This window comes from the organism of the source record quoted next, assembly GCF_019968985.1.
Source record: "MAG: Porospora cf. gigantea B chromosome Unknown PgB_NODE_187_length_30271_cov_124.377, whole genome shotgun sequence".
Lineage (NCBI taxonomy): Eukaryota > Apicomplexa > Conoidasida > Eugregarinorida > Porosporidae > Porospora > Porospora cf. gigantea B.
The window spans coordinates 1-23,784 of record NW_027178756.1 but is presented as its reverse complement, the minus strand read 5'-3'; the positions used below and the strand labels follow the sequence as shown (position 1 = coordinate 23,784).

At 54.7% G+C, this 23,784-nt stretch overlaps 19 protein-coding genes across 30 annotated transcripts; 9 read left to right on the top strand and 10 right to left on the bottom strand.

Moving 5' to 3' along the window:
* Positions 1-531: 531 nt before the first annotated feature.
* KVP17_001065 (uncharacterized protein) lies at positions 532-2,361 on the bottom strand (the record flags this gene model as incomplete). Of its 2 annotated transcripts, XM_068516125.1 has the most annotated exons (2): positions 696-824; positions 853-2,361. In XM_068516125.1, 2 exons carry the CDS (start codon positions 2,359-2,361, stop codon positions 696-698), a joined length of 1,638 nt encoding a protein of 545 aa, XP_068377487.1. The 2 variants fall into 2 exon arrangements, with proteins under 2 accessions (XP_068377486.1, XP_068377487.1); XM_068516124.1 differs by having other exon boundaries at positions 532-2,361.
* A 40-nt stretch (positions 2,362-2,401) lies between these two features.
* Positions 2,402-3,355, bottom strand: KVP17_001077 (uncharacterized protein; the record flags this gene model as incomplete). Its single annotated transcript, XM_068516147.1, has 1 exon — positions 2,402-3,355. The coding sequence occupies one exon, from the start codon at positions 3,353-3,355 to the stop codon at positions 2,402-2,404; it is 954 nt and encodes a 317-aa protein (XP_068377508.1).
* Positions 3,356-3,551: 196 nt separating this feature from the next.
* On the bottom strand, positions 3,552-4,073 carry KVP17_001076 (uncharacterized protein; the record flags this gene model as incomplete). The annotated part of the gene is made up of 1 exon (XM_068516146.1): positions 3,552-4,073. One exon carries the CDS (start codon positions 4,071-4,073, stop codon positions 3,552-3,554), a length of 522 nt encoding a protein of 173 aa, XP_068377507.1.
* A 47-nt stretch (positions 4,074-4,120) lies between these two features.
* KVP17_005201 (uncharacterized protein) lies at positions 4,121-4,412 on the bottom strand (the record flags this gene model as incomplete). The annotated part of the gene is made up of 2 exons (XM_068515007.1): positions 4,121-4,342; positions 4,371-4,412. 2 exons carry the CDS (start codon positions 4,410-4,412, stop codon positions 4,121-4,123), a joined length of 264 nt encoding a protein of 87 aa, XP_068377513.1.
* Positions 4,413-4,552: 140 nt separating this feature from the next.
* On the top strand, positions 4,553-5,839 carry KVP17_001078 (uncharacterized protein; the record flags this gene model as incomplete). 2 transcript variants are annotated; one of them, XM_068516148.1, is made up of 1 exon in its annotated part: positions 4,553-5,839. In XM_068516148.1, one exon carries the CDS (start codon positions 4,553-4,555, stop codon positions 5,837-5,839), a length of 1,287 nt encoding a protein of 428 aa, XP_068377509.1. The 2 variants fall into 2 exon arrangements, with proteins under 2 accessions (XP_068377509.1, XP_068377510.1); XM_068516149.1 differs by having other exon boundaries at positions 4,931-5,839.
* A 2-nt stretch (positions 5,840-5,841) lies between these two features.
* KVP17_005200 (uncharacterized protein) lies at positions 5,842-6,792 on the bottom strand (the record flags this gene model as incomplete). Its single annotated transcript, XM_068515006.1, has 2 exons — positions 5,842-5,892; positions 5,923-6,792. The coding sequence occupies 2 exons, from the start codon at positions 6,790-6,792 to the stop codon at positions 5,842-5,844; spliced, it is 921 nt and encodes a 306-aa protein (XP_068377512.1).
* On the top strand, positions 6,304-6,645 carry KVP17_001067 (uncharacterized protein; the record flags this gene model as incomplete). Its single annotated transcript, XM_068516128.1, has 1 exon — positions 6,304-6,645. The coding sequence occupies one exon, from the start codon at positions 6,304-6,306 to the stop codon at positions 6,643-6,645; it is 342 nt and encodes a 113-aa protein (XP_068377490.1).
* An 86-nt stretch (positions 6,793-6,878) lies between the features above and the next one.
* Positions 6,879-8,288, top strand: KVP17_001070 (uncharacterized protein; the record flags this gene model as incomplete). The annotated part of the gene is made up of 1 exon (XM_068516132.1): positions 6,879-8,288. One exon carries the CDS (start codon positions 6,879-6,881, stop codon positions 8,286-8,288), a length of 1,410 nt encoding a protein of 469 aa, XP_068377494.1.
* Positions 8,289-8,553: 265 nt separating this feature from the next.
* Positions 8,554-8,944, bottom strand: KVP17_001064 (uncharacterized protein; the record flags this gene model as incomplete). The annotated part of the gene is made up of 2 exons (XM_068516119.1): positions 8,554-8,871; positions 8,900-8,944. The coding sequence occupies 2 exons, from the start codon at positions 8,942-8,944 to the stop codon at positions 8,554-8,556; spliced, it is 363 nt and encodes a 120-aa protein (XP_068377485.1).
* Positions 8,945-9,048: 104 nt separating this feature from the next.
* Positions 9,049-10,395, top strand: KVP17_001075 (uncharacterized protein; the record flags this gene model as incomplete). The annotated part of the gene is made up of 1 exon (XM_068516145.1): positions 9,049-10,395. The coding sequence occupies one exon, from the start codon at positions 9,049-9,051 to the stop codon at positions 10,393-10,395; it is 1,347 nt and encodes a 448-aa protein (XP_068377506.1).
* Positions 10,396-11,036: 641 nt separating this feature from the next.
* KVP17_001072 (uncharacterized protein) lies at positions 11,037-12,637 on the bottom strand (the record flags this gene model as incomplete). Of its 2 annotated transcripts, XM_068516137.1 has the most annotated exons (3): positions 11,037-11,806; positions 11,835-12,575; positions 12,619-12,637. In XM_068516137.1, the coding sequence occupies 3 exons, from the start codon at positions 12,635-12,637 to the stop codon at positions 11,037-11,039; spliced, it is 1,530 nt and encodes a 509-aa protein (XP_068377499.1). The 2 variants fall into 2 exon arrangements, with proteins under 2 accessions (XP_068377499.1, XP_068377500.1); XM_068516138.1 differs by lacking the exons at positions 11,835-12,575; positions 12,619-12,637 and having other exon boundaries at positions 11,037-11,762.
* Positions 12,638-12,704: 67 nt separating this feature from the next.
* KVP17_001066 (uncharacterized protein) lies at positions 12,705-14,279 on the top strand (the record flags this gene model as incomplete). Of its 2 annotated transcripts, none has more annotated exons than XM_068516127.1 (1): positions 12,705-14,279. In XM_068516127.1, the coding sequence occupies one exon, from the start codon at positions 12,705-12,707 to the stop codon at positions 14,277-14,279; it is 1,575 nt and encodes a 524-aa protein (XP_068377489.1). The 2 variants fall into 2 exon arrangements, with proteins under 2 accessions (XP_068377489.1, XP_068377488.1); XM_068516126.1 differs by having other exon boundaries at positions 12,885-14,279.
* Positions 14,280-14,388: 109 nt separating this feature from the next.
* KVP17_001073 (uncharacterized protein) lies at positions 14,389-15,331 on the top strand (the record flags this gene model as incomplete). Of its 3 annotated transcripts, XM_068516139.1 has the most annotated exons (3): positions 14,389-14,726; positions 14,754-15,203; positions 15,232-15,331. In XM_068516139.1, 3 exons carry the CDS (start codon positions 14,389-14,391, stop codon positions 15,329-15,331), a joined length of 888 nt encoding a protein of 295 aa, XP_068377501.1. The 3 variants fall into 3 exon arrangements, with proteins under 3 accessions (XP_068377501.1, XP_068377502.1, XP_068377503.1); XM_068516140.1 differs by lacking the exons at positions 14,754-15,203; positions 15,232-15,331 and having other exon boundaries at positions 14,389-14,730; XM_068516141.1 differs by lacking the exons at positions 14,389-14,726; positions 15,232-15,331 and having other exon boundaries at positions 14,743-15,207.
* Positions 15,332-15,338: 7 nt separating this feature from the next.
* KVP17_001068 (uncharacterized protein) lies at positions 15,339-16,239 on the bottom strand (the record flags this gene model as incomplete). 2 transcript variants are annotated; one of them, XM_068516130.1, is made up of 3 exons in its annotated part: positions 15,339-15,618; positions 15,645-16,119; positions 16,146-16,239. In XM_068516130.1, 3 exons carry the CDS (start codon positions 16,237-16,239, stop codon positions 15,339-15,341), a joined length of 849 nt encoding a protein of 282 aa, XP_068377492.1. The 2 variants fall into 2 exon arrangements, with proteins under 2 accessions (XP_068377492.1, XP_068377491.1); XM_068516129.1 differs by lacking the exons at positions 15,339-15,618; positions 16,146-16,239 and having other exon boundaries at positions 15,641-16,084.
* Positions 16,240-16,384: 145 nt separating this feature from the next.
* Positions 16,385-17,154, top strand: KVP17_001062 (uncharacterized protein; the record flags this gene model as incomplete). Of its 2 annotated transcripts, XM_068516114.1 has the most annotated exons (2): positions 16,385-16,760; positions 16,790-17,154. In XM_068516114.1, the coding sequence occupies 2 exons, from the start codon at positions 16,385-16,387 to the stop codon at positions 17,152-17,154; spliced, it is 741 nt and encodes a 246-aa protein (XP_068377480.1). The 2 variants fall into 2 exon arrangements, with proteins under 2 accessions (XP_068377480.1, XP_068377481.1); XM_068516115.1 differs by having other exon boundaries at positions 16,385-16,852.
* Positions 17,155-17,257: 103 nt separating this feature from the next.
* On the bottom strand, positions 17,258-17,770 carry KVP17_001074 (uncharacterized protein; the record flags this gene model as incomplete). 2 transcript variants are annotated; one of them, XM_068516142.1, is made up of 2 exons in its annotated part: positions 17,258-17,713; positions 17,741-17,770. In XM_068516142.1, 2 exons carry the CDS (start codon positions 17,768-17,770, stop codon positions 17,258-17,260), a joined length of 486 nt encoding a protein of 161 aa, XP_068377504.1. The 2 variants fall into 2 exon arrangements, with proteins under 2 accessions (XP_068377504.1, XP_068377505.1); XM_068516143.1 differs by having other exon boundaries at positions 17,258-17,770.
* Positions 17,771-17,904: 134 nt separating this feature from the next.
* On the top strand, positions 17,905-20,001 carry KVP17_001060 (uncharacterized protein; the record flags this gene model as incomplete). The annotated part of the gene is made up of 1 exon (XM_068516112.1): positions 17,905-20,001. The coding sequence occupies one exon, from the start codon at positions 17,905-17,907 to the stop codon at positions 19,999-20,001; it is 2,097 nt and encodes a 698-aa protein (XP_068377478.1).
* Positions 18,350-18,667, bottom strand: KVP17_005199 (uncharacterized protein; the record flags this gene model as incomplete). Its single annotated transcript, XM_068515005.1, has 1 exon — positions 18,350-18,667. The coding sequence occupies one exon, from the start codon at positions 18,665-18,667 to the stop codon at positions 18,350-18,352; it is 318 nt and encodes a 105-aa protein (XP_068377511.1).
* An 825-nt stretch (positions 20,002-20,826) lies between the features above and the next one.
* KVP17_001063 (uncharacterized protein) lies at positions 20,827-23,745 on the top strand (the record flags this gene model as incomplete). Of its 3 annotated transcripts, XM_068516116.1 has the most annotated exons (5): positions 20,827-22,550; positions 22,580-22,672; positions 22,702-23,024; positions 23,053-23,306; positions 23,335-23,745. In XM_068516116.1, 5 exons carry the CDS (start codon positions 20,827-20,829, stop codon positions 23,743-23,745), a joined length of 2,805 nt encoding a protein of 934 aa, XP_068377482.1. The 3 variants fall into 3 exon arrangements, with proteins under 3 accessions (XP_068377482.1, XP_068377483.1, XP_068377484.1); XM_068516118.1 differs by lacking the exons at positions 20,827-22,550; positions 22,580-22,672; positions 22,702-23,024 and having other exon boundaries at positions 23,082-23,306; XM_068516117.1 differs by lacking the exons at positions 22,580-22,672; positions 22,702-23,024; positions 23,053-23,306; positions 23,335-23,745 and having other exon boundaries at positions 20,827-22,563.
* Positions 23,746-23,784: the final 39 nt, after the last annotated feature.

The following is a 23,784-nucleotide window of genomic DNA, read 5'->3' as shown; positions in this document are numbered from 1 at the left end:
TGGTAATGAATCCACAAGGTGCCCCACCTCAGCAAACTCAGCAGCAAGGGGCGCAGCCTCCTCAAAATCCCGTCCTGGACTTCTCGTCCCTTATAACTGCTCCGGACGTCCACATATCCGGCGATGCACAGCAGTTCCTTAGCGATGCGGTGCACAAGCTAATTTATCAACTGACGAAGGATGTCGTAAACTTCACCGGCCCCAGTGCCGCCTTCCTGCCGGTCACTCCGGAGACTCAGGTAGACGAGAGCGCCGCACACCGTATCGTGGAAGGCTCCTTGGGGGTGCGACTATTCAAGCACAACAAGAACATGGACGTTAGCGACGTAAACGACGTGCCTGTTATGGGCCTAAGTGAGGCGTGGACGGAGAATGGTGTCACGGCACTCGACAGAGAGCGGATGCGGAAAATTCGCCTGAAGAGAGGTGAAGCTACGTCCCAGTCGAAGGGCTCCAAGCTGGCGAGACAGCTGGCGCCTCGCGCCCGCTGTCTAGACTCCCTGCGACCTGGCTCTCTGTTGCACGAGTTCATCATGGCTGCGCGCGACTCATCGAGGCCGGACGCGCCGATGGGCGCATCGAAGCCGGGCAGGGGTCGCCCTCCAGGGGGTAGCCGGGACGACGGACTGCCGAAACGGCGCGGCAGAAGGCGCGGCAGGATTTCCAACGCAGACAAGGCAGCCATGGCCCAGGGTTTACTCTGAGCCAAGCGCCTGCAACTCCTTCAATTTGACTTCCATGTACGTTTTCTCGAACTCCCGGAACTCCTGTCGCCGTGACTCCACGATTTCCCAAGCACGGCTCTGCCGAGAGACCAGACGGTTCTACTGACGCTCCCGTGTCTGCCCTCACGTGCAAAATTGTCCGAGTTGCTGCGCTTTTTTCCTCCTGTAACCTGAAGAGAGCGACCTGCAGCTCAAGGGCGTTATCCGCCTGCACACGCATATGTTCCTCGGTTGCCAAAATTTCCTGTGACAGCTTCGCTTCCTCTCGTGTGGCAGTTGCCTCAGCCCGCGTCAACTCGTTCAGCTCATCGGCAGCAGTCCCCGACAAAGCTTCGACGTCCTTCAGCAGGAGCGCTGCCTCCACCTCGGAAGCCTCTGATTCGCGTTGCATGCCCGTCAATGTCTCTTCTTGTGTCTTGATATCTTCCAGCAGAAACTTCACCTCCTGTTCCAAGGACGCCACGTCCTTATTCAACCGACTCTTCTCCGCTTCGAGTCTCTGCACGTTCGTCACCTCAACCTGTTGCCGACCAAGAGTCTTGGTGTGCTGCTTCTTGACCTTGTCTCTCTGCGCCATCGCCGTCTGTGCTATTTTTTCAGCCTCCTCTACGGTGGCCTGGAGTCGTGCAGCCTCCAGTTCCGCCGCGTCAACGTATTTCACGGCTTCTTGCCACTCTTCGCTGCGTTTGAGCAACACCCCCTGAACGTGCCGTTTCGCGCAGAGGAGCTCCTCCTCTTCCCGCGAGGCCTCAATGCAGGCGTCTTCCTCAGCCTTCAGGGTGTCACGCAGCATGCACACGGAGTCGTCAAGGAGCAGTTTCCGGTCTAGATACGCGGAGAAGGCCGCCTGCTTCGTTTCCTGGTCTGTTTTCAGCAGTGCCTGCTGTTCGATCTCCTGTCCCAAAGCATGTTTAAACTCCTTCACATCGGCCAGGGCGGCCTCTGCGGCCTCCAGCTGCGGTTTCTCGCCTGAAAACCGAGCGTGCTCCGCCAGAACTGCCACGCGTTCCTGATCGCGGTCTTCCTTCTGTTTTTGTAGTTCTTTTTTTCGAGCCCGAGTTGCATCCATTTCCTTGGCCAACGACGCATGGTTAACGCGACGCTCTTCATAGACCATTCGTGCATCTTGGAGACGCTCCTCCAGTCGGGAGTCTTCTGCTTGAGCTTCAACCAATGCGGAGTTCAGACGAGGCCTATCATTCAGGCACCTGATAATTCCATCCACAGCCTCCTGTGCCTGTGACGAGACTGCTTTGTGATCTTGAAGGAACGACTCGTCTCTGGTCTCGGCCAGGTCAATGCTGTCCTCCACCCGTTTTAAAAGCCCATCGAACTGGATTCGCAGCGCTTCGCCCTCCTGGACGTCCGCCAAGACGGAGGATATGGTCTCTTCCAAAGCTGTCTCCCCCTCGCGCAAACGGCACTCCACAGCGCTTCTCTCTTCGACCACGGTCGTGGTCTCTGCCTCCAGCCTCGTGGCCTCGGCGTCCTCCTTGGCGGCCTGCTGACGGGAACGCTCCACAGTGCTTATGCTCTCCGAGATCTCACGGTTCACCACATTCTGCATGTGCGAAATGCTCTCTTTCAGAGACTGTTCACTCTTCCAAGTCACTCCTACAGTTCTATCTTCGTACATCGGATTCTGTCACGGATTGTTTTTTTTTGACAAGCATAAATCAGCAGCCGATCCGTTCAACGTGAACGTCACCACTGGCGTCTACTTGGATGTCCGCCGTGCCACAGCAGAGACCAGCTTCGGACTGCTTTTCGTTCATGAACTGCTCCCAAGTCATTCGGGACCCTTGAAGGAACTTTTGCTTTGGCGGCATAGGTACCGGCACGACCAGGGGCGGCGGAATGTCGATTTCCACGTCGATGACGGGTTTGTATGTCAGCACGGGGACCTCCTCCTCGATCTCCTTGTACGCGTACTCCAGAACCTCATAGGCGACCTCTTGAATTACCTCTCTCTTCACGATCTTCTCGCCGACGTAGACCGGAATCTCGGTCTCAACGTACTTATCCACAACGCGGACCTGTGGCACCTCCACAAAGATAGTCTGCTGGTCGCCCAAGTATTTGGGGAAGACCTTAGGAACCTCCCGCACGTCCCACTTGGCCTCCACTCTGAACGACATGCCAACGGGAACGGGCACCTCCACTTCCTTCTCGGAGACCTGCATGTCTGGAATGACGACGGACTTCTCCCGCATGTTGATGTGGAGGTTGGGAACCTCGTGGAGCACTTCTCGTGTATGGATCTTTGGCGTGATCTTGTCGATGATGATGGTTTTGGGGACCTCGATGACGCGATCCCGTCGCTGGATCTCCTGGTGCACAGGCACGGGAATCACTGGCCTTGTCGCGGGTATGACGTACTTTCCCGCCCGGCGCCCGTCATCTGACACATCTGGATTTTGATAGATCGTGTGAATGCTGGACGTTTGCGCCGCCCCAGCCCCGTGTACGAGTTTGGCCGGCTGCATGGCGGGTATGACTCCGCGGTCCGGCGTCCATCCAATGTATGGCTCCGGCCCTGGCCATTGACCAGGGTTCGTCCCCAACTCAGTGACAGGACCCTGCTGAGGCGGCGCCGGAATTTGGACGTTCGGTAACGGCGGAAGTGACATCGTTGCGAATGGGAATTCTGTGTGCCACGAGTACACACACTGCGGATACCACCTCCTAATTTCGCAAGACTCGCATAATTCGTTTATCAACCATCATGCAAGCCTTTTGTCTCGAAACACGACTTCAGGTATGAGCCTAACGAGCAGCGTAGGCACTCCATCGACATCATGGGCAGTGACATCGGCTGGCTGTATTCTATACCCTCCCCTGGCCCACAAACTCTCCGGAGCACAATACACCCTCAACGATGCCTGCTGCGTAGGCAGCTACCGACACCTGGCTCCTAATATCCTGTGGAGGGTGCATGTATCGACAGAGCACCAGTTCAGTGTCCTTCACGAGGTCTGTGTCACGGCCAGCGACTTGCCTACAGTCAGTCTCCGAACTTTTCAGAAGTTCTGCAGCTCTTCCAAAGCAGTACCTCCACACGTTGTTGGTAATAAACGAGAGCATACCGAGCAGCCGGGTCTCCCGTTTGTTGTTTTTCTCCCGATAACACAACAGGTCCAACACCTTGTAACCCACTCGTAGTCCCATCTCGTGGAGACGGTCCTCCAGCTTGCGGCTCTCCTGGACTTCTGATAGCGCATACTGAACGATCTGTCTGAACATGAAACTGCCTGAGTGAAGGGCGACCTCTCGCCGCGGCTTATTCAACGGCTGGTCAAGAACACTGCTTGTTGGCGTCGAAAGAGTGAGAAAACGGCCGGGAATCATCAATATGAAGTTTTAGGGTCAGCCCTTCGGATGATACGACGAGTACACTACTTCACTTCCCGCATCAAAGTCACGTTCTCTCCCTTTAGCATAATCCGTCCGATCGCACGTCGGGTATTCTTTTTGGTGTTCACCTCTTCAGCGTCTTCAAGCACCATGTTCATGTACTCATCAAAGCCCAGTATCCGGCCCTCCATACGGAAATGCTGTTGTTCGAACAGCCAAAACTCCACCCGCTGTTTGGCGGTGAAGAAACGGAAGATTTGATTCTGCGTGAGAGGGATATCTGCCGCTTACGATGGGAGATTCCATCATCTTTGCTTGCTTGCGTCCGTGCATCTTGGAGTCGCAAATGAGGATTTAGCCAGACTGTCGACCAAAAATCACTGAGGTGTTAGACCCTCTGCATTGCCTTGTTTTCCAAAGCTGTCATCTCCTCAGCGCGCTTGTGGGTCCGATTCTATATCAATAAAATGTAGATGCCGACTATGAACGAAGGGGACTCAGAAAACGTCCTGCAGCGAGGTGGCAGGTGGCTGGATGGTTCGAGGGTAGATTCTGGAGACGGCGCTCCGTGGCCAGTGCTCATGACTATCTTGAGAAATGTAGTGAAGGGGTGTAAACGAGAGCAAGCCTTGCAAGTGGTTATCGCGGTGAGCTCAGCTGCTCAAAGGCACTGCTCTCCGAGACCCGAGGACGCCGCGTCCATAGACGCCGTCGTCAACCATCTCCTGACGCTCCGAGCTCCTGCTCTCGCTTCCGAACCGACCTCTTCAGTAAATCGCGTACCCAGACTGGATCTCGACCGGCTGCCTCCGGCGACCTATGGAGTTCATTTGGCTTCTTTCCAAAGTCCCATGCCCTCGGCGGGGCGGCCAGACGCCCTGTTCGCCGCCGCTTCTGCTGCTCTTTGCAACCTTCTTGACTGCTCTCTAAACCCTCAGAGCTGGGTGTTCTCTCCCTCGCACTTCGACAAGCTCATGCATCTTTGCGACGGCGTCACCGCGAATCCCAGCGATATTCACACACTAGTCTCAAAGCTTCTCGTTACCGTGCCCGAGGAGCCCTTCGAGTCCGACGAAATGGTTCAGGGCGCCTATGCTTCCGTTCGCCTTTCCAAGACCGAGGCTCAAAAACGCTACCCTGTCTCGGCCAACCTTGACGACTTCGTCGCAGTCGTGAAGGAGTGCCTTCCTCTACCGGCGCTACCAAGGCTGACTCGAGTGTTTCGGACGGAGTGTGAGTGGGTGGTAACCACTCAGCGAGTCGGGTGGGATTTGGGCCAGCAACGGCACTTACTGACGCCTCAACAACGAGCCGCTGCGGCGAAGTCGATATGCAACTTGGTGTGCGACCTGCACAGTCTTGGCGTAGTGCACGGCGACCTCAACCCAAGCAACGTGCTGGTAGATGGCGAGACCGTTCGGTTGACGGATATGGGATCCAGCTGCATTGGATCGCCCTCTGCCTACATAAATGTGACGCCTCGTGTCCTCAGAGGCACGCCAGGGTTCGCCGCTCCGGAAACGTGGGACTCTCCCGCGAGCTACTACCAACACTCCCCTCCGTACCCTGCAGATGTTTACTCAATCGGGAGTTTGATTGCCTGGTTATTAATCGACGCTAGTCCTAACGAGCTAGACCGAGAGCTTCGATCTGGAAGACTACCTGAACAACTGAGCTCTGTCTGTCTGAGTTCACGACAACACGACCCTCAGGCTCGACCGGCGCTGTCGGACCTCATGGAGGCTTTAGTTGCGCAATAAATTCACAGAAAGTACTCGGGCAAAGGGCGTTTCTCAGGCATCTTCCGCCGATCCTAAATGGTAAAAAACACTCCATAACTCACCGAAGGTGCCGCAGTGAAAAGTTGGAACGTTCCATTGCACTGGTCATCCAGTTCGAGGATGCTTGCCGTGTTGCCACATCTGTAGCAGTAATTCGGCGCAGACCACACCGTGACGAGCTGGTTATCGAACCACCACCGGAATCCCTCCATCACTAGTTGATGTGCTCGAGCGATTAAATCTATTCGGTTCAGTTCGTTGAACTGTTTCACGATGTCGGGACCAAAAAAATACCCAGCTCCGCGCGGGCTTAGCCCCCAGCCCGGGTTGGTGTCGGGATCCGACCACAACAGGTCCGACATGGCTCCTTCATGGGGAACCTCTTGTTTCCTGTCCAAAATTCGAATCTGATCGAGCGTCTTGATGGTAGGCGACAGCCCTCCATGTACACACAGCACTCGATCACCAACGATGGCTGCAAGCACCAGATAGTCGAAGATTTCGGCGCAGAACCGCCACACAAGCGCGCTGCCGAACTTTCGCAAACATTCGTCGTAGAAGCCGTAGACTTGCGTAATTTGTCTGGTCTCATGGTTGCCGCGAATCAGCGTAATCCTGTCCGGATACCGAACCTTATAAGCCAGCAGCAACAGAAACGTCTCCACGGAAAAATGACCTCGGTCCACGAAATCGCCCATGAAGACGTAAGACGTTTGCGGTATAGGGCCTCCGATGCTGAACAGCTCCAGCAGGTCGTAGAACTGGCCGTGGATGTCGCCGCATAGCGTCACTGGTGTATCCACTCGCACCACGTTGCTCTCCTCCACCAGAACTTCCCTTGCCCGCAGACATAACCTGCGCACTTCGTGCTCGGTTACGCATTCACATCGGGAGAGCCGCTCTATGTAGCCGTCGATGTCGCTGTCTTGCATCGTGCTTAATGCGTTTATTTCTTCACTTGCACCTTCGTGTGGTGGCAGCTTGTGTGATCCCTCAGTATTCTCAAAAACGTTGGCATATGCTTGGATTTCTTCATCCATGGGCCGATGCCGGAGGCGGCGGGGAAACGGTACTCTGGGCCGTCGTGGCTGCGGCGCTTCGCAACGGACATGTAGTCAACGTGACAGCCCACACCGCTGACATCAGCCTGCTCCTACCTTCTATCCACCACGACGCCACTCGGGAGGCGGTGGCTGATGCAGTGAAAGGAGGCCGTCTGTTCTTCACACGGCTTCGAACTGCCCCCCTGCTCCGGGAACAGTCTCGATTCACCATGCTCCTCCTCGCGTTGGGCTCATTCATCGCAGCGCTGGAACTCGTTGTACGGGGTTGTCCGAAGGATATGTTCGATCTATCCGGTCTTCCCTTCTCGTATCCACCGCTGTGGTTTTTTGGGAAGCGAGTTCATTGCTACGTACACTACCCCTGGATCCAAGAGGACATGCGAGCACTGGTGGCAAACCATCAGACAGGTCTCAACAACTCCTCAGCTGTGGCCCAGCGTCGAGTCCTCTCCAATCTTAAGTTGATCTACTACGATATTCTCTCTATGATCTACGGTTTTATGGGCTTCTTTGCGGACACTGTCCTAGTGAACGGCACCTGGACCTACAACCGACTCCATAGATCTTGGTTCCTCGACGCCAACTCCATTGTCTTCCCGCCGGTTGACGTTGCTGGCTTCTCACCTCCTTTCAAGGACCTCAAATTCCTTGATGACGCTAGGGAAAACCAGATCGTGTGTTGTGGGCAGTTTCGAAGAGAAAAGCGACAAACTGAGGCTGTGCGAATCTACTCGCGTGTGCTGACCCAACAGCCCGATACGCGTCTAGTAATAGTTGGCTGTTGCCGTGGGGAGTCTGACTGGCCCGCGGTGGACCAGCTGGTTGAAGAGTGCCGGACTTTGGGCTTGCGGTGCTGCGTTGCGTGGACCCCGACGAAGGTAGTCTGTCACGACGGCGAGTTTGGCGATGTGTGTATTCTGATCAGCGCCTCTCGGGAACGTTTGAAAAACGAGTTGAAGAAGTCGAAGGTATTCCTACACACGATGGAGGATGAGCACTTTGGAATTGCGGTAGCGGAGGGTCTAGCAGCGGGATGCGTGGTAGTCGCCCACAACTCCGGCGGGCCTGGACTGGATATTTTGAAACCGCTAACGCCGGAGGAGACACGCCTGCACTCTCCATACTTTGGCGGTGGCGCACGTAATGGTCCGCTTTTGCGGTTCTGTAGTGATAACGCCGTTGCCACCGCCGGAATTCTCTTCCAGGACTCCCTTGAAGCCTCCGATGCCGTCTCGCAAGTTATGGCGACCTTCGAAGATTTCAATACTCAGCGAATTCACGCACAGGCTGTTGCGGCATTGCGGTTCTCTGATGAGGCTACCTTCGGAAAGAAAGTTTTATTGTTGAGCGAGGTGAAGCACTAATTTCATTTGTGATGAGGTCGGCTGAACCTAACTCTGGCCTCCAACCCTCCTACACTCGAAAAATTCGTTGGCTTCCTCCCAATCGTTGTCGCCACCGGCTCCTCAACCGCCGGAATCAGCGGGTCCGCCCTCACAGGAGGCGTCTCCGCTGCTTGCATCATTCTCTGGCGCAGACACCTTGTCCGGTCCTGCAGGTCGTCGCGCTCTTGCTGCAATCTCTCTCCGCGAATCCAGGTGCGACTGCGTCTGCACCTATTCAGTTTACCTACGCCAGTTGTTCCTCCATATGTCTGAGCTTCTCCTCTACTCGGTTCTCTGCAAATTCTTGAATCTTGTACAAGTCGGCTTCGAATGATATCTCGCTCTTGTGTATCCAGTACTCGATGGCTGCTTCGGTGTGTTGCAGCCGCCGAAGACTGCGTTGAATTTCGTCCAGTCGGAAGTCCAGTCCCTGAGCGGCGAACGCCAGGTCAGCAGCATCCGCCTCAGAGGCAGGCTCCGCTCTTGTCACGGTCTCCAGATACGTCTGATCTTGGACAAGCTCCTGAATGTCCTGATCATATTCAACGAGGAGCTTCTCGTACTGGTTGAGAAACCCCGCAATGACTCACCAAACTGAACAACACCCTGACATTGTGGTTGGCCTCCTCCCACATTGCACTCGAAAAAGCCTGCACACGCCTGTGTGCTGGCAAAACCTGAACTTGCGAGTTAACTACTGTGACTTCTCTACGGCGTTCCGTTTGATTAGTCAAAATGAATGAATAGGTACATCAGGTTGGTCGGCATCCTGCTGGTGTCAGCCGCGACCCGAATGCCTTTTGTCAACGTGGATCCTCTGTACAGGATTATGCACCGGAACAAGACCTTTCACCACTTCTATGGGGAGGTACGGCGTGAGATGTACAAGATGGTGCTGGGTCTGTTCGTGACGTCGATGAGTTTGTCAGGCGTCGTCGTCGCCCCGTTGGTCAAGCGCACTGGGTCCAAAGCGTCCGCCTTCATGGCGCACACCATCCAGATGCTGGCCGTCTACGCCTTTTTCTTCTTGGATGGCGTCTGGCCTCTGTGCGCTGCTTCCGTGGCGCTCGGCGTCTCTTTCCAGCTGAACTCGCACTCACACATGGGCCTAGCGTCACTGTTCCCACGTGCGTCCGCCATGGTGGTGACGTCCTTCGCCGTGTGTGGCGATATTTCAACCTTGGTTGCCATCGGGCTTGAGCATGTCTCCAAGCTCCACGGGGTGCGGCCCGCGGTAATCGGGTACATTGGTTGCATCGGAGCCATGTCGTTATTGGACCTTGCAATCACTCCGCAAGTATTCGCTGCCACATCCACCACGAAGAATCGAACATTGACTAGATTCACTAGAATGTCAGCACGGGAGCAACTTAGTTCTCAGCCCTTCTGGTTGCTCTTCGTTTATTTCACCTTCAGCTTCATACGTCAGACGAAGTTCTTCGCTCCGAACGTTAGGGATATGCTCCAGGAATTCTACCCTCGCCACCGCGTCGGATTCTACGTGGAGCTTTACAACTGGGCGAACGCACTGTCGTTCTTCCCTGCCATCGTGCTGGGCCTCCTGGCCGAATCACTGGGCTCTGCTGTGATGGTTCTTATACACGCCCTGTGTGGCGTAGGGTTGGTTATTCTCCCCTTCTGTCCTCATATAGAAGTCCACTGGCTGGGAATGGTGCTGTATTCGGTAAACTGCTACACATTTGGAGTAGTCAACGTGTTCATGGCGGAGTACTTCGGCTTCGACCACATTGTGCTTCTCAGTGGAATTGTCTCGAGTACCACAGGTGTGATGGCTCTGGTCTACGACTTCACATGGGCCGGAGTCTTTGCTCAGGTGTTCAACAGATCCTACAAAGAACCTATGTTCATAAGCGGGGTGCTCTCTGTCGTGTCATTGATCCTGCCAGTTACTATGCTGCTTACCAAGCCGACAAAGGAGCCATCCTATGCATCGCTCGAGAGCCGATTGGAGGAAATTGAGATGCAACTGACTTCCTTCGACGAAATTGAGATACCGCTGCTCGGAACAAAGGAAAAGAGCTCTTCGACCTGGGCGCCCTCCGATTCTCAGGCCTCGACTGCCTAGAACAGGCCGCCTTCCTCGCCGTCATCGACCTCCTCGCGTTCTTCGTCCTGATAGTAGTCATGCGCGTAGTCTTCTCCTCCAAAGTCCCCATCGTCATTCAGGGCTGTATGTCTGAGGTTTGGGACCCTACCAGCGCCATCCGAGTTTGACTCGCCGTCCGACTGCTGATCGGTGTGCTTCTTTTTCAGCTTGACTCGGGTGCGAGGCCCTCGAGTGTTGAATGTATTATTTTGTAACTCTCCTGGGAAGTACCTAGGTCCACAGTAGCTGAGAATGTGTTCCTTCTGAGTCTGTAAATCCTGGAGGTCCGCATCGTGACCTTTGTAGGACTTTACTTTTGACTTGCTTGTGAACGACGACATAAAGAACTCTGATTGTGTCAGATAGTTCTGCACACTACGATTGTAAAAAATGAGGCGCCTGTGTTGTCGCTACCACATGCTCACTTATCCGAGTCCTCTGGGGGAAAGGCCCTAGTAACATTCTCGTTGGGCGGATAGGTCGTGTCTTTCATGATCACACTTTTACGCGTGATGCCCTCAACAAAGGGCTTGTGGCCTCCACCTCGGCCACGTCTGCCACTCATATGGAAAATGCGAAATTAATCCACCAATGTTCAAAATAAAAACCAAACAAAATCATTATGCGTGGCATTTTATGCCTCTGACAGTATACGTTACATCGTCAAGGCGGTCCACGAGCAGCAGCGGCGGTAGACGTAGCAAATCGCTGGACAAAGCCACGAACGTCATCAGAACAGATCTCGAGGCCTGGGGCACGATCACGCCTACATTTTCGGACAGACTCAGCGGGAGCAGCAGCGGGCACTGATCCTCGTCAGATTCGCAGGACACTGATCGTGAGATATTGAGGTGCAGCTGGGAAGGGTGAGATGAGTAGAGACTTCTTGGCCCTACGTCTACGTTTTTGGAAGTCTGGTTCTTAATGGAGAGCAGCCCTACAATCTGTGGGAGGCCAGTCTCGCCACAATGATCCACGCGCACCTTAGAAAATGTGACCTCCAGTGGGTCATTATCCACGAACGGCACCACGCTCGCCAGTCGAGATCGCACAGGGGGCTGATCAGCGTTGGTGGGCAGCCACACCACCTCTACTCGCAGGTCTTCGCCGGTCGCCCAAACGCCAATCGCCTGAATAACGCACAGCACAGCCCTCACGTCATGATTGGGCACCAGAAGGCATCGAACGTCGGAGACATCCATGACCCAGTCGACATGTCGAGTGTGTTGCCCTAGGTGGAACGACAGTACGGTTATAGTAAAGATTGACGCATTCTCCACTTCGCAGTAGATTCCGAATCGAGTGTGTGCGACATTCACATTGAAAGGAGTCTCCACCAACAGCATGGAGCTCGAGAGCGAACACACCACCACGGGCTTTCGTGGCTTTGCTGGGTGGGCCGACATCAGATGACTCACATGCCCCCGCGACTGAACTGAGCAGCTCTTCCAGAGATACGGCTGGGTAGGGCGCTCGTCGCGCGCATCCAGCCGCCGCGCTTGATCGGGCGGTGTTGCAGAGGGCCGCGAGCGACGGCGCGGCCCAGCTGATGGGGGACGGCTCCGACAACACGTCGACGGCGGGGGCCACGTTGAATGACCGCAGAGACGGACATATGGTCGCCTGGGCGCCTTGGCGTTGCGTAACTGTGAACGTAAGAGCCACCGGCTTCCCGAGCATACAGAGGGGAATCCCTAAGTAGAGGCGGCATGTCAGTACCACACCCAATAGATCGACTTCATCGGCGTTCTGTCGCCCTGACATTAATTCTTTTTGGTCATCCGCAGAAGAAGCGAGTGGAACGATCTCTGCCTCGTATTCTGAGACGTCATGCTCCATGTAGCATTGTTGCTCGTACAGGTCCGTCGTTGTCCTATCGTGGCCCAATCCGTTGATTAATTCAAGCGAACCAGTGTACCCTGTAACTTTCTGAAGCCAGCCAACAGAAGGTCTGGTACTGGGCCCCAGTAAGACCAAATGCAACTTCAGCACTTCTCCTTGTAATAACTGCGATCGAAACTCGAACACTTCAGTATCCAGGGGTTCATCCAGTTTGCGTGGACCTATATTACGGGCCCAAGCGTCGAAATCATTCTTCTTAAGGAGAGTTCTGAGTAAGTCAAGGTGATCAATAACGTCAGTGGGAGGAAGAACCAGAACTAGTAACGGAACGTCTCTGTTTGGTTCTTTTTGTCAACCCACCTTCAAGGAGGGCAGCCATATCTCAAAATTGGCCACAGTGGGAAAAAATCGAAAATTCGGTAAATTAGGATGCAATAAGGGGCCGTATGTCACATGATACATCAAATGAAAAGCATGGATCCAAGGCCACTGATACGCCGACGGGAGCAGCCCGCTCGGAATCGGAGGCCCAAGTTCTGCGTCGGTGGTGCAGCACGGATTCTGACCTGAATCCGGCCCGATCCTGGCGGGAAGCATGGGCTGATGACGAGTTCGCCACGGCAACCATGTCGGACGACAGCGACGAAAGTGACGAAACCAAGGTTCGCCGGAAATCATCAGACCTTCCCCCTGTGCTCGAAGAGGATGCTGTCCCCGAGGAACGGATGCCCAGCACAGTCAGACCTCCTAAGCGACGCACCAAGCCTGTCACCAAGAGGGACAAGCAACTGGAGAACAAGCGCAAGAAAATCAAGGAGAAGCCTGACGATGATTTGCTCTTCCCCATCCCTACTGACAAATCTGGGAGCAAAACTGACAGACGCGACCGATCACAGCAGCCTCGTCAGCGAGTAGAGCCTCGCCGCCCACCACTCGAATGTGTGGTGGCCGTCGACGCCGACTGCGAGGTGGGCTGCCGGTCTTATATGGAGGACGCCCTTGTCGCCCTCCACGATCTGAATGCCATTGATCAGGAGGTCTTAGACAGCGCTCTTCAGCCGCTGTCTTTTTTTGCAGTCTACGACGGGCACGGCGGCAACCAAGCAGCGAAGCTTGCTCAAAAACAGCTGCACAACATCCTGATTCGCCACCTGAAGATGTCAGATGGGGATAGACTGCAGGAGTGCCTGGAGGGCTCTTTGCAAGACATTCAATCGGCCTTTGTCAATATGGTTTCGCCTGAGGCCTTCGCCCAAGGGCGGGTGACCCCTGGCAGCACTGCGGTCTGTTGTCTCATATCCAAGGACACCTTGGTGACCAGCTGGCTGGGCGATAGCGAGGCATGGCTTTTTCGGGCTGGCCAATCTGTTAGGCTTATGGACCCACATAAACCGTTACGACCTGACGAGTTAAAACGTATCGAGAGTCTTGGAGGTACAGTGAGCCGTCAAGTTATTGGTCACAAGATCACCGACGTCATTGGCCGGGTTCAGGGACAGCTGAGCGTGTCCAGAGCAATCGGAGACCTCCACCTCAAACCCTACGTGAGCAGCGTTCCCGAGACGACGAAAACCAAGTTAACCGGGGCAGAGGAGTTCCTCGTGATGGCGTCTGACGGGTTATGGGACGTGTTGGATCCAGACACCGTCTACAAGCTAATAACGGGCCACCTCAGTCGCGTCCAACGCAGGTTGAAGAAGATAGCAGTGACCAGTGGAGGCGCTGTGACGGCGCCGACCTACGACACTGCTGCGGGCTACGCGTCGGCTGACACTACTGCGGCGAACATCATCAACGCCAAGCCGAAGAGGTTTTCGCCTGTGCAAGGCACAGCTAGATGCCTCATCCGGGAGGCGCTGAACCGAAGGAGTCCCGACAACATCAGCGCGGTCATAGTGTTTTTTGAGCGGGCGCCGCTGGAGCTCCCAGACCGCGTGTCCTCTCGGGCGCTGGTGAGCTCTGGAGGGTTTTTCAAGACGGCTCGTATTCGGCAGATCTTTCGACTTTCACGGGACATATGATGTGGCTTTGTGCAAGAGCTGTGGATTGGTGTCATGCTGTGTTGTAGACTGATGTGTGTTTTGGCTGCCGACTAGACCAGAGGCGAGGCCAAAAGGACATATTCGAGTAATGGAGTCGTCCAGTGTCCGCTCTGTAGACATTCCATCTCGGACCCAAAGATCGCTTGAGAGGAGCATTCAGAAGGGAGGACAGGACCTGTACGAGGCACACCAAATCATTCTAACATTGGTGCGGCGTCACACATCTGCTGGTCGCCATTCGGAGGCAATCCACGTTCTGTATAACTACGCATTGAAGCTAAAGGCGAACAGCAAGCTCTGCGCGGACCTGGGGCTCATGTACGTGGACACGTGCGTGGCGGGCGGGCTGACGTGCACTACCAGCAAACTCACGAAGTTGCTGGAGGTACTGCAAGCGCTGAACGTGCAAGAATGTGGGAACTCAGCGTGAGGGCGACGTAGCATGGGACACAGACCTGAGCTGATCAACGCCATTTTCAACTTCTACCAGAAGCACCTGGAAACCGAGGATGTGGACGCTGTTTTGGGCATCGATGATGTGGTGGTTGATGTCCATCGTCTTGCTGCGGATTTTTACGAGGCGAATGAGAGCTACGGCAAGAGCCAGCTTCACAGGGTCGCAGCAGTCGATATTGATGGACTACTCCACCTTCGAGACGTGTGGCAAGAAAAGTGCTTTCCGTCGGAGAGGCATCTGCTGGCATTGCGAATGACGTGCCTACTCGTCCTCAGCGGGCATGCGTCCGAAGCGGAGGCGCTGCTTCTTTGTTTACCAGTGGAATGGGAAGAGGATGACATTGATGTCGAGCTGCAGTTAGCATATCTCCTAACAGCGGCTGCAGTGGAGTCGAGTGCTCCCTTCTACCAGGTACTGCGGCAGAAGTTTCGACTGGTCCTACGAAGGTGAGAATAGCATCCGACAGTCACACAGGGATCCCAAGCTAGACAAACTCTTCACAGAGATAGGACATCAAACCTTCGGCTTGCCACGCGAGCAGCCAAGAAGTATCCTATCTGCTTTCTTCAACTAATAGTGTCCTAACAGAACCGATCCCAGAAGAAGCCAGTTGGCTCCGTAATGGTGTCTTTGTCATCATCAGGAAATCGAGGACATTCGTTCACTGGCTGCGCAACGCTTTCGACGCGCGGGTTGCTCAGGGCAGATATCGATATCGTGACTTCCTGGTTCTGGGGCGAACATGGGCGAAACCTAGAGTCGGATGTAGCCCGCGGCAGAGACGTCCGGTCTACTGGTATGGCATTCGGCATTCCGTTCTTCTGAATGTCTAGAACGGTCTTCATCAGAGGGGACACAGCGCTGCTCTGACTACACTAATTTCTCACCTTTCCAACAGATGTCCCTGCGAAGCCAGCACGACGCCGATGTCTCTACACGTCTCGCCGAACTCTCCGGTAATGTCCGCCACGCGTGCCACGATATAATCGTCTATGGAAGCTGGTTTTGGCCCTCCTTTCTTTTCGGCTTCATGTGCGATTTTCAGTTGCTGATGGCGGATACCTATATCCTGCGCAGCAAAGTCTAACCGAGTTTTGGTAACTGACAACGCTGTTGTCAATTCAGAGGAGGCTCTGCTGATCTCTGTGGTCGCTTCGTGCAGGACTTTATAAATGGAATTGGACGGGTCAACCGTCCACGGTTTTTCCTGAGTCGCAAATAGATTATGGGCAGCCTTCTCAGATTCACACATTGAATCGCCAATCAGGGATGCAGCCTTCTTCATTTTCTGTATCATTCTCTGCTGTGCATCGCAGAATTCCTTCATCAATACCAACGCCTCGAGGGATGCCTCCGTGTCGCCTGTGTGTCCAGTAACCTTCACTCACCTCTCGGGCTCTTTTTCAACGTATGTCTGATAGAGCGTCGCGGGCTTGGACTTGCCCTAATCAGCCTCGATTTCACACCGTCCCGAAGCCCCATAATGTTTTGATTTGATTTTTGTAGCAAGCGATTAGACAGATCAATCTGGAAGTTGATGTAAAACTATGCTAAGCGTATTGGGCCTGGGAGTAAACCGCGAGGCCAACTTCATCTGTGCGTCCGAAAACTCTGCAAATTCGCTGCTATGGGAAGGAAAAAGAGGAGTGCTCTCGAGCTGCAACCATTCTGTTACTACTGTGAACGGCACTTCACTGACGAGAAGGTTCTCATCGAACATCAGAAGGCGAAGCATTTCAAATGTAACGAGTGTAACCGTAAACTGGATACGGCCACCGGGCTTGTGGTGCACAAGCTTCAAGTTCACAAATCAACGATTCGAGCCGTCCCCAATGCCATTGAAGGGCGCGACGATGCGACAATGATCATCCACGGCATGGAGGGAGTTCCAGCACATATTCTCGATGGCATGCGACAGAAGCAGCAAGAGAAGAAGGGCCGTGCAAAGAAGTTGAAGAGCGAACACACGATCGTAGGCTCATCGTTTCTACCTGCGGAACTGGGTGGGTGGTGTGTGAACGTCGTTACGCAGTGCAACCTCCAGTCCAGACAGCACAAGCCCTGCCGCAGACTCCAGTCCCTGCTCTGCCTCTGATGCCTGGCGCCCCCCCTGTGCACCCAGCCGGTATGATGCCCGGAATGTACTGTGCCCCAGGAATGCCGATGATGATGCCTATGCCCATGCCTAGACCCATGGGCCACCACCCTCCAGTGGGATTCCTCCCACCAGGATCGACGCAGCCTCCCACAGTTGGAGGTCACATGCCCTTAGGGTTTGTGACAATGCCGATGACGTCTTTGCCAGCACAGGGTACGTTAATGTACGACGACGACTTGGAGTCACCTGAGGAGAAACGATCTCGAGACCCGAAGTATTCCTTTGTCAAGGTGGCTTGAACACACCGCGTTGTCAACGCTTAGGCACATAACTCTTCAAGGTGGCTTGAACACACCGCGTTGTCAACGTGCTTGCTTAGGCACATAACTCTTCAAGGAGATGTCAAAAGGAGGGGCTCCGTTGATAGTTTAGTGTAACGGTCTGGTGTGAGGTCTTCGGGTCCACCTCCATTAGCACGTCTGGTTTCTGTTCTATGGTAGGGGCCCTTTTCAGTGACGCCGGCTTGGTTTTCGAGAAGGGATCGAGCAATTGGGGGTACGCGAGGGCTTGCATCTCATGATTTCCAAGAAAGTAGTCACCCACTTGAAAGAGATCATCCACCGGTTTGCGCATTTCGTCGTAGTCAATTGCACTGCTTAGCTGGAAAGGCAAGTACAATCCAGGTACACCTCCTTTTTGAGCTTCATACAGACGACACAGCGGTATGGTGCGTTGCGGGAAAAGGCTTCTGACGTAAGCGTCTTGCCCTCGCTGTGGGGCGGACACGGCAAGGTGCGGCACGCTGACGTCCACACGTTCGATGCCTTCCAGAGACTCCACTATCTTCCTCAATTTAATCTGCTTTCTGTCCCAGCTGAAGCTCACCTTGGGGAGAGTGTATCCTGGTCTTCGCATATGCAGAATTCTTGTTGAGATTCATAGTGTACCTTCGACATGCGCAGTCAAGCAGCCGCCACGGAAACCTCCCGCGACGTATTTCAGGTGAATTTTAGACGATGCGTGCCTCGTTTTCATCGAATGGAGGATGGATGCCTCCCAGCTTCAACCCGCAATATGGCTACAGTCAGCAAATCCCAGGGAGCTTCAGCCAAGGATCCTGGAACGACCTTGAGCACCTCAAGCACCAAATGCTGACCTCGACTCAGCATTCATCCCAGGACGCCAAAAAGGAGGCACCTAAGCCCAAACGGGTTAAGTTCAAACCGCGCTTCTCTGTGGGTCCTTCGCAAACTGTGGATGGTGTGCAATTCGCCAAAGTGAAAGGAGACAAGCACGCCTCCTTCTACATGTGTGGCCTGTGCACAAGACGGTTTTTGACATCGTGTTTTGAAGATCTCAAGTTGCACCAGAGCAAGCAAGTGTGCCTGAATAACCGGGCTATCCCAGGGACACAGGTTGGCAACGGGCAGTTGCCAATGCCGATCCACAGCCAGCACCGAATCCCAGCCATGGAATCGCAGCCCCACTACGTTTCTATGACGGGCATGCCATCTCAAGGCATGCCATCTCCGGGCATGCCATCTCAAGGCATGCCATCTCCGGGCATGCCATCTCCGGGCATGCCATCTCCGGGCATGCCATCTCAAGGCATGCCATCTCCGGGCATGCCATCTCAAGGCATGCCATCTCCGGGCATGCCATCTCTGGGCATGCCATCTCCGGGCATGCCATCTCCGGGCATGCCATCTCCGGGCATGCCATCTCCAGGAATGCCATCTCCAGGAATGCCATCTCCGGGAATGCCATCTCTGGGAATGCCATCTTCGGGAATGCCATCTCCGAGCATGCCATCCCAAGAATTACCTCTCTCGTGTCCTCCAATGGCCAATCATGCAGCGACAGAAAGCGAGCTAGGGGGATTGATACATCTGTTGACAGACGACGAACTTGACGCCCTGCTGAAGGAGCACTCGCTTGGAGTCGCTCCTGGCGCGAGCTGGCGATCTCAAGCCGCCCGCGCCCTTCTGGATCTCGAAGCTCGTCTGTCCGTTCCCAAGACGGAGCCGCCGTCGGAGGGATCTTTCACTCTTCCTGACTGTTGGAGCCCTGAAGACACCGAAGCCGACTGGTGTGCCGGACTGCCAGAGCTGTTCCATTCCGCGGAGGAGGTCCCACCCACCAACTCCAGAATGAACTACCGCTCAATAGAGAAGATTCAGGAGGTCCACATCAAACATGCAGTGAGGACACGAAGCATCGCGGTGCAGATGAGTCGACCAGTCAAGAGTAAGGGCAGCCAGATTGTCGTCGGCAGGAGGGAGTCTAAGGGAGTACAAGCCGCGCCGAAATCTCGTCATGCCGACTGCCAAACCAGAAGGATTTTCAGAAACTCCTGCACCCAGACCAATACTGACAGGATGAGCGCTACCGCTACCCAGACCAACAGATACAGGATACGAAGCTGTGGCACTCAAACCGACATGATAATACCTACCGTCAACCAGACAGCTTCGATGCGATCGCAGCTCCCTGCGACAGTTACGCCATTGCAGCAGACTCCTTTCCAAGGGGTTTCTGCGTCAAGGGCCATGACCGGCTCCGCCACATCTATCCGCGTCGGTTACATCCGCCACCTCCATCTCAGAAACCAGAAGAACCAGTTGCCTTGCTGTTGGCGTTGCGGACGCAAGTCTCACAGTCTGCACCTGTCGGCGTCACCGGTTCCCACCGTCAGCGGAGCCCTCTTCCAGCCAGGAGAAATCGTAGCTGCCAACTACGGCGCTGCTGGGTGGTGGCCTGCCATAGTGCTTGTAACATCCATAGACAAGAATAGCGAGCTGAGTTTGCTGTCCTTCCTCGGATCGGACGACCACGAGACCTTTGTGTCAAAACAATTGGTGTCCTGGCGCCGTTTCATCAACCAATTCAGTCGAATGTCGCCAGGCGAGTCAATAGTTTCCAAAAGATGCAGCTGCCCAGAAAAACTCTCCTGCCCACAAGACTGTCGAAATGACGAGAGACTTTGTGACAAGGGTCGACCAACGACTGCACAGCGGTCAGAGTTTGGCCGAGGTGCCCTCGGAGCTTGCCGCACTTCATGGTGGTTGCACATGTCTGGTCAACTTCGAAGAGTGGTGGAGACATACCGGCAAAGACGAGGAGGCAGCGATGGATTTGCATTCTAGAGGGGCGCTAGTTGCAGTTATCCCATCCAGCGCTTCTGACCGGCCCTCCCGACGAGTCACAGGCGCCTCAGTGGATTCAAAGAACCTCGAGCCGCCCAAGACATTCCCCGAATTGCAACAGAAGGTGATCCCTGATTCGACACCTACAGTACCGAGCATTCCGAGGCCAAGCCCGCTGCTTCGCCGTGTGAGAAGTCGTGAACCCCCGCTAGCTCCTCTGTCGCCCTTCTCGATCGACGCACACCGAATAATCCCTCCCTCTTCCATGACACCCCCCCGGAAGCGGCGTAAACGGGACGTGGAGAGCATGATGGCGGATATCAGGTGAGACTATGACCAGCCACCGATGTAGTTCCTCCACATTCCTGGCGGAAGCCCTCGCTGGCCCCTCCGTAAGGTACGTCCGTGGAGGCCCTCGAGAGTTCAAGCGCGCGTGCCTGGCGGCGGAACGACACAACGATTGCCTGGACGGCTGGCAGGTTCAGATAAAGTGGAATGACGGGTCGGAGCACACTCTAAGAGTTGGCTGCAGGAACAAGGACGGTAGCTTCTCTTGCAGCTACCCATTGGAGGCAGGCGCTCGCCGTGACATCCACCTTGCACAATGTAAGTTGGGCGCTTTCAAAGCACCTCAATGAGAGTCTGTGAGCGACCAACGCTTTGCCTGTGGTTGTCGGAGCCATTTTCTAGCTGCCGCCGGTTGCTTTAGCAATGACTCAGTCTGCTCCTGCGTGTCTGTGTCACTGAGTCCTGTGAAGTTCATGCACTGCGTCAGAAGCCACGAGGCTAATTCACTCGGTTTCATTTTTGAATTGCTTGAAAATAATGAGGGCGTGGTGCACTCCTCTTCTGTCACTTGTAGCTAGCCGATGGATACTTAATTGGGATGAAGACTGCCTCCGGAAATTCCACGAGCGGCCTGAAGAGCTCCAGCTGAACAAGATCGTGGCAGCGGTACTGGAAAACAACATGCATGGCCTTTCGGACCCGCAACAGGCAGCGGCAAAGGACCTTACTCGTACTCGTAGACTCTCTGCCGGCCAAGGTGCCAGACCGTCAACCACCAAACCGGGTTCTCAGCCGCTCTCCCAAGTAGTGACTAAGCTGCGAGTTTCACGGTCTCAGCCTCGTGGGAATCGAAGCTCCTTTGCGATAAACGAGCGGCATAAAGTGGGCAGCGCGCGAGACGCCATTCTGGGGGAGGTACTGTTTTACAGCCAAGCGCTGGTAGGCGACACAGACGAGTTCCCGGACTATGCCCTGCCTGCGTACCTTGGGGAGCTGACCGACGATATTCTCCCAGACTCGGGAATCTCAGATGCGGCTGAATCACTTGCGAGAGTCATCCCGTGCGTCAACAGCATTGACCGGCCGCTGCGAAGATTAGTCAGCAAGCCTCAGCCAAGTCCATCGCAACGGCCAAGCATATTTGACATGGTCGTAGCCAATACCCCTGACGACTGGAAAGTGGAGGCCACGAAGTACTCCGACCCCTGGGCCAAGTATCAATGGTACCTAGGGAATGGCGTGGGAATGAACTGGGTGAACGCCTGGAAACTTTGGGACGAGGAGAAGACCGCAGACTCCTTGGATACGGTCGGAGTTGCCGTTGTGGATTCCGAGTGCTCCCTTCGCAATCCCAGTCTGCAGTATTTCAACACGTCCGACTGCGCGGACGTTGACGACCGTGGGAACGACTGTATGGGCTACGATTTTGGAATGGACGACCACGATACGAGCTTCGACGGACAAAACATTCATGGCACTGCCGTGGCCTCTCTGATCGTCAGCAAAACTAATGACGACCTTGGAATCGTTGGCGCTTGCAGGCAGTGTCGGTTGGTGTGCCTTAAAGTCGTGGGTGACTTGGGCTTGGATTCGGAGTACCTTTTGAAGGCCTACAACTGGCTTCTTACTCAACCTGAGATCAAGATTAGCAATCACTCTTACGGCGGCTTCGGCTACATCCGGTCCGAACACGACGCGCTCCTAAAGCTTGACCAGAGCGGCCACATTCTGGTGTTTGCAGCTGGAAATGAGGGATGTGATCAGGACTCTGCCACCTCCGCATGCGAGTTCGTGGCGCCTGCAATGTACGACCTCAATCACTCGATAACAGTGTCTGGTACTGACATCTGGGGCCGCATGCCTCGCTGGTCCAACTATGGGAGGCGAATTACCGATGTATTCGCACCAGGTGACTACATTGCTGGCCTCTGTGAGAATGAGAGTGATGCCGTGGCCTTGTGGCAAGGCACCTCCTTCAGTGCGCCACTAGTAACGGCGGCCGTCGCTACGGCAATGGCTCTGAGACCCAATACCACCCCTTTACGCCTGAAGGAACTGCTCATGGCAACCACTGACTGGCTACGTCTAAAAGCGGCTGGCGGCAGGGCTGGCGCCGTTAACGTGCACCGTTTCCTGCACGCAGTGGTGCACGGGCTTGACATGGGGACTGAAAACGACGGTGACTCCATGACGCCAAAAAGCACAACGCCAACCGATGGCTGCAGTGCTTCAATGCCAATGCTTGCGTCGGTTCTAATGCTGTTTGTGGTTTAAAATCGCAGTAATTTAGTGTCAGACGTATGGATCTCGAGTACGCTTGGACCAACATTGGTTCGGTTGTTACTTCGCTTACCAAAGCTGTCCGCGAAGGCGCACAGGAAATGTGAGCATTCGGTCGCTTCTTTCACACAGAATAGCGCCTCCGACGCCGCTGCAGCGCACTTTGAAGGAGGCCATCAACGAAGAGAACTGGGGCTGCTCCAGCACAGTTTTGGCCGAGTGCGCGAGAGCCACACACGGCGGCGTCTCCTACCGACAAGTAATGGACGCAGTCTGGGCTGGACTCGAGCACAAGTCTTGGCGAATGAAGCTTAAGGCGCTGACCCTGTTAGAGTACATCATCAAGAGCGGGAACGACACCTGTGCTGACGAAGCGAGGGACTCGTCGTACTGTGTAGTCCCGTTGAAGGGTTACCGTTGCATTGATAACGACGGGAAGGACAAAGGAGCAATGAGTGAGTGCCTATGCGTTGGGTCATCCAGTCAGGCAATTGGCTGGCGATATTATGACCATGTTGCACGACAAGAAAGTATTGAAGGCAAAAAGAGAAGAGGCAAAGCAGGCCCGAGAAAAGTACATCGGCATAAGCAGCTCAGGACAGGTCAACGCTGCTGAGAGCGCGCCACCAATGGGTGTAGGACACATGTCGTCACCGTTTGAGGAGTACTATGGGCCTGGCTCCGGTCTACGGATTTCGCAGCTACAATTCAGAAAGGCTAGCGATTCCACATCGGAGGTGAGTTAGGAGTTAGTTACTTACGTAGTCGCATTGGTCCCGTAGAGCTAGCTCTCTTACCCAAGAATCCATCGATATTCCTGTCACGAGAGCCACTCACAAGAATCGGGAGACCCTGTCTGCCACAACTACGGATCTGTTGAATACTGACGATCCATTTCAGGCCGCCCCATTTACATTTGCAAGCTCGGAAACGACGCCTTCACACGCAGTACTGCTGGACTTCGCCGATTTTTCGACTCCGGCGTTCCCAGTTGCGGCGAAAGCTGTCACAGACGACTTTTTTGGAGAGGACCCGTTCGTCAGCCCTGATGGGGAGCCTGCGAACCCTGTGAGCGAGCCCACTAATCCCTCTACCAACTCGTTGCTGGATCTCGACTTCCGGCCTGAAGCAGACCGACCAACTAAGGACAATCTACAGAGTTGTGACCTGTTGTAACCACTGCGTGAAATAAAACCGTATTTTCGAGAATTCGCC